Source organism: Heterodontus francisci, chromosome 17 (genome assembly GCF_036365525.1).
Source record: "Heterodontus francisci isolate sHetFra1 chromosome 17, sHetFra1.hap1, whole genome shotgun sequence".
NCBI lineage: Eukaryota > Metazoa > Chordata > Chondrichthyes > Heterodontiformes > Heterodontidae > Heterodontus > Heterodontus francisci.
In genome coordinates this window covers 46,165,997-46,169,872 of record NC_090387.1, presented here as the reverse complement: position 1 = coordinate 46,169,872, position 3,876 = coordinate 46,165,997, and the positions used below count along the sequence as shown (strand labels likewise).

General features: G+C 49.6%; 1 protein-coding gene across 1 annotated transcript; it reads right to left on the bottom strand.

Moving 5' to 3' along the window:
• Nucleotides 1–2,243: 2,243 nt before the first annotated feature.
• Nucleotides 2,244–3,061, bottom strand: LOC137378588 (putative nuclease HARBI1). The gene is made up of 2 exons (XM_068048891.1): nucleotides 2,715–3,061; nucleotides 2,244–2,619 (listed from the first exon to the last, which is right to left on the bottom strand). Exons 1-2 carry the CDS (start codon nucleotides 3,059–3,061, stop codon nucleotides 2,244–2,246), a joined length of 723 nt encoding a protein of 240 aa, XP_067904992.1.
• Between the last annotated feature and the right edge of the window lie 815 nt (nucleotides 3,062–3,876).

Below are 3,876 nucleotides of genomic sequence, written 5' to 3'. Positions count from 1 at the left end.
GCAATTAGGGATGGGTAATAAATGCTGGCCTTGCTCGCGATGCTCACAGCCCAAGAACAAATTTAAAAAAATTCGATGCTCATGATGTGGTCTGCTCGACATAGGGGAGAACAAACCCAGAATGGGTGATTGCTTTGATCACCTCTGTTCAGTCCGCAAGCATGGCCCAGAGTTTCAGAGGGCCTGCCACTCTGGCCCACTCCCACTCTCATCTCTCTGTCTTCAGCCTCCGACACTGTTCCAATGAAACTCAGTGGAAACTCGAGGAATTTTAGGCACTTTAAAGGCTATCAGGCTCAACATTAGGCTGAATTTTCCGATCCCAGTGGCAGATGCACAAAATGCTGGTGCTCCCGCTTGTTCCGTGATCAGCCGTGCCACTGCGATTACGCAGCAGACGGCCATTTTACACAATGGAGGCAGCCCCAATCACGTGGCGGGGTGGAAATGGAGATAGCATTCACGGTGTCACCTGATGTAGGACTAGGTGCTCGCACCATCTTTAAAAGCCTGCCAGCCCTGCATTCGCCGTCTCCATGCATTCTATAGAAGCTCACTGAAGCAACACTTCTGTGCTGTTCCAAAAAGTTAAAACTCAGCAAGCTGCCCCACTGCACATCCTTCTGATCATGTCAGAGCTCTGAGCAAGGTTGGTCCTGTAGTTCAGTGATGCCCCCTTGCTGATTCTCTTTCAGGCTGCAAGGGAAAGGCGGGAGGTCCTTTTCCCCAGCGAAGGCAAGAAGAGATCCTCCCGCCTGACTAAGCAAGCCTGGACGGAGATAGCAGAGGAAGTTAATAGCTGTGGGGTCACCTGATGAAACTGGATCCAGCATAGGAAGAGGGTCAATGACCTCCCGCGTTCAGCAAAGGTAAGTGGCACATTCCAAAATTGCTTGATGTGATCTGATTGTCACTACACGGTGTGCCACATGGGTGCCACTGCCATTTCAAAGACAAGGAGATCATAGCAGATCACTTGCAGATGACTGGCTGCATTAGTGAATCAAGTCTCCCTCATTAATACCTCAGAGCAAGTCAGACCCATGACAGCTTGAGCCAGTATGCCAGACACAGCATCTCCCAGGTGTTGATGAAGTGCCTGTGTTTGTAGAACCACGATGATGAAGTTCGGCAATGTTCAATTTCTGCATCCTTGCTCTTTCAGGAGAAGAGGGTCCATAACAGGAGGGTGATGGCCAGAACTGGTGGCGGAGTGCGCACACTATGTCCTTTAAGTCAGGCCACCGAGGAGGCACCGCAACTAGCTGGGAGGCAAAGAGGACGCGCCATCTCAGATGTGGAGCTCTGGGTCCCAGCGCTAGAGTGTGATTATTGCCAATCAAATAAAAATGCAGTAGTCGTGGGCAATTTGCTCTGGCATCTACCTCAATGGGATATGGATAGTCTAACCCACACATATGTTGCTTTCATTGTATTTTGCAGGTTGTTGTTCGCAGGAGACCACTGACCTTGAGAAACTGACGACAACCTCTGAGGAGGAGGACTACTCAGAGGATGCATCGTCCCATGACTCTCCTGCACCTTCCACCAGTGCAGATACTTCCACCTCAGTAGGAATCTGTTCAGCTTTACAATCAAGGTCACAATCTCGTGAAAGCACAACACACGAGCCCAAGCTGTTGGTTGAGGCTGAGACAGCTGAGGTCTCTGACAGTTGGAGGACTGTGGATGGCCAGGCCCATGCTGAGCACCAGTGCAGGAATCCTTCAGGCATCCGGAGACCTGCAGGCCTCAGGCACCCAGAGGACGCCTGTTGAGGTCCTCCCAAGCCAAAGGGAATCATAATCAGCAGCTTGCCTCCAGTCCAGCTGCTGTCACAGGGGATGTGCCACGCAGGAGCACATGCAAACATATAAAAAAGACACCTTGACACACATGGGTATTCATGGGTGAAGTAGATAGCTCATGGTTAATGTAATTAAAAGCTCATTGGTGCAAATCCTCAGCCTTCATTGATGGATAACTGCATTCCACCATGGTGTGAGTGTGACTCATGCAACCCCCTCACATACCTTACTACATTGGCAAAGTGACCACTGACATCATTACTATGCCAATGAGCATGTTTGTTTCACTACTTGCATGATGTTAGATGGGCACTGGCTGAATTAGATGTTGCCATTCATGCTGGAGGGAAAGATAGTGTGGAGGCAGAAAACTTGACACTACATGCACCGAGGGTGAGTTTTGGTCAGAAGTATATATACTGGAAGTCATGGATTTCAGAATCGCTCCATTATAATGTTCTGCCTTGCCTCCCTTGCGTGCTGCTGAGGATGTCTGTCCTCCATCACTCTACTAGGACCTTCCATGGCTGCTTGGCCTTGTGTGTCTTCTGTGTCCTCTTTTTCAGATGAAGTTTCATACTCCCACATGTCTTCCTCTGTCAATGTCTCCTCCCTCTGTAGTGCTATTTTATGTAGATCGCAGCAGACCACAACGATGCACCCAGCCTTCTGTGGGGAATACTGAAGGGCTCTACGAGATCTATCGAGGCAGCAGAACCACATCTTCAGCAAAGCAATGGCCTGCTCGATGGTCGCTCTGGTGGAACTTTGACAGGCACTGTAACGCTCTTCTGCATCATTGCTGGGGTTCCTTAAAGGCATTCGAAGCCATATCCTGAACAGGTAGACCTTATCCCCAAGAATCCACCCTTTAAGGCAAGCGGGGGGAGTGAAAGGATGTGGCACCTGGGACTGCTGAAGTATGAATGAGTCGTGGCAGCTTCCCGGTTAGCGGGCACACATTTGTAGGAAGTGCTTTCTGTGGTTACATACAAGTTGTACATTAATAGAATGAAACCCTTCCTGTTGATGAAAGTGGCTGGTTGGTCTGTGGGAGCCTTGATGGCCTCATGCGTGCAGTCAATCGCAACTTGGACCTGTGGGAATCCCGTAATGGCCCCAAGTCCAATGGCTCTCTCAGCCTGACTCTCGGGGTCTGCCCTGTAGCGCACATAGTAGCTGGCACTCCTGAACAGAGCATTGATCACCTCCATGATGCAGTGGTGCGCCACAGATTGAGAGACCCCACACATGTCGCTGTTGGATCCCTAACATGATATAGAGGCATGAAAGTTTACAGCCACAGTTATCTTCAGGGCCACAGGCATAGGGTGACCACCAAAACCAACTGCTCACAAATCATCATTTAGCAATGTGCAGAGGTCTGTGATGACCTCTCTGAACAGCTGCAGGCTTCACCAGCAGTTCCGCGCAGACATCAGTGGGAATGTCAGGCATGTTCTATATATTCGCTGCTGTATCTGTGCTCTTCATTCTGTTCTCGGTTGCTGCTGATCATGTCTGGGAGGATTCTCTTGCATTGCAACTGCCACTTGGGTCTGCCTCTGGTGGATTTGCCTCAGCACAGCATGGGGATCCAAGAAAACTAGGTGAATCATACCCAACTCTATCCTCCTTGGACCTTCAACTTCCTTCAAAGGTTATGTTTCCCTATCAGGGCAAAGGGATTATTGAATTTTGGTTATGGGAAGCCTATATTAGCTCTATGGTATGCATTGATGTTGGACCCGCAACATTTCCAAAAGTACGAGCCATCGTGAGCAAACCAACAACATTTCAGTGCCCTTCACTGGCCTTCCGAAAGAAAACCACTGCTACACTTGCCAAGTTCTCCCAATACGCCACCCCCACAATCCTTTCACAGACACACCACTTGCAGAGTTCTCCCAAACACCAACCCCCTCAACAACCACCCCCCCCACCACCACGGACAATGCAGTTGCAGAGTTCTTCCAACCAATCATTTCCCCTAGATAACAGCGGTAAAGTAAATTACCCTTTCGAGTCACTGAGGACTCTCTCCTCAGTGCCACCAGCTTTTTAAAGA

Coding starts and splice junctions, on each gene's coding strand:
- LOC137378588 (XM_068048891.1), bottom strand. CDS start 3,061: ATGTGTGGGGTCTCTCAATCTGTGGCGCACCACTGCATCATGGAGGTG. Junction 2,620..2,714: donor TCATACTTCAGCAGTCCCAG/GTGCCACATCCT, acceptor AATGCCTTTAAG/GAACCCCAGCAATGATGCAG.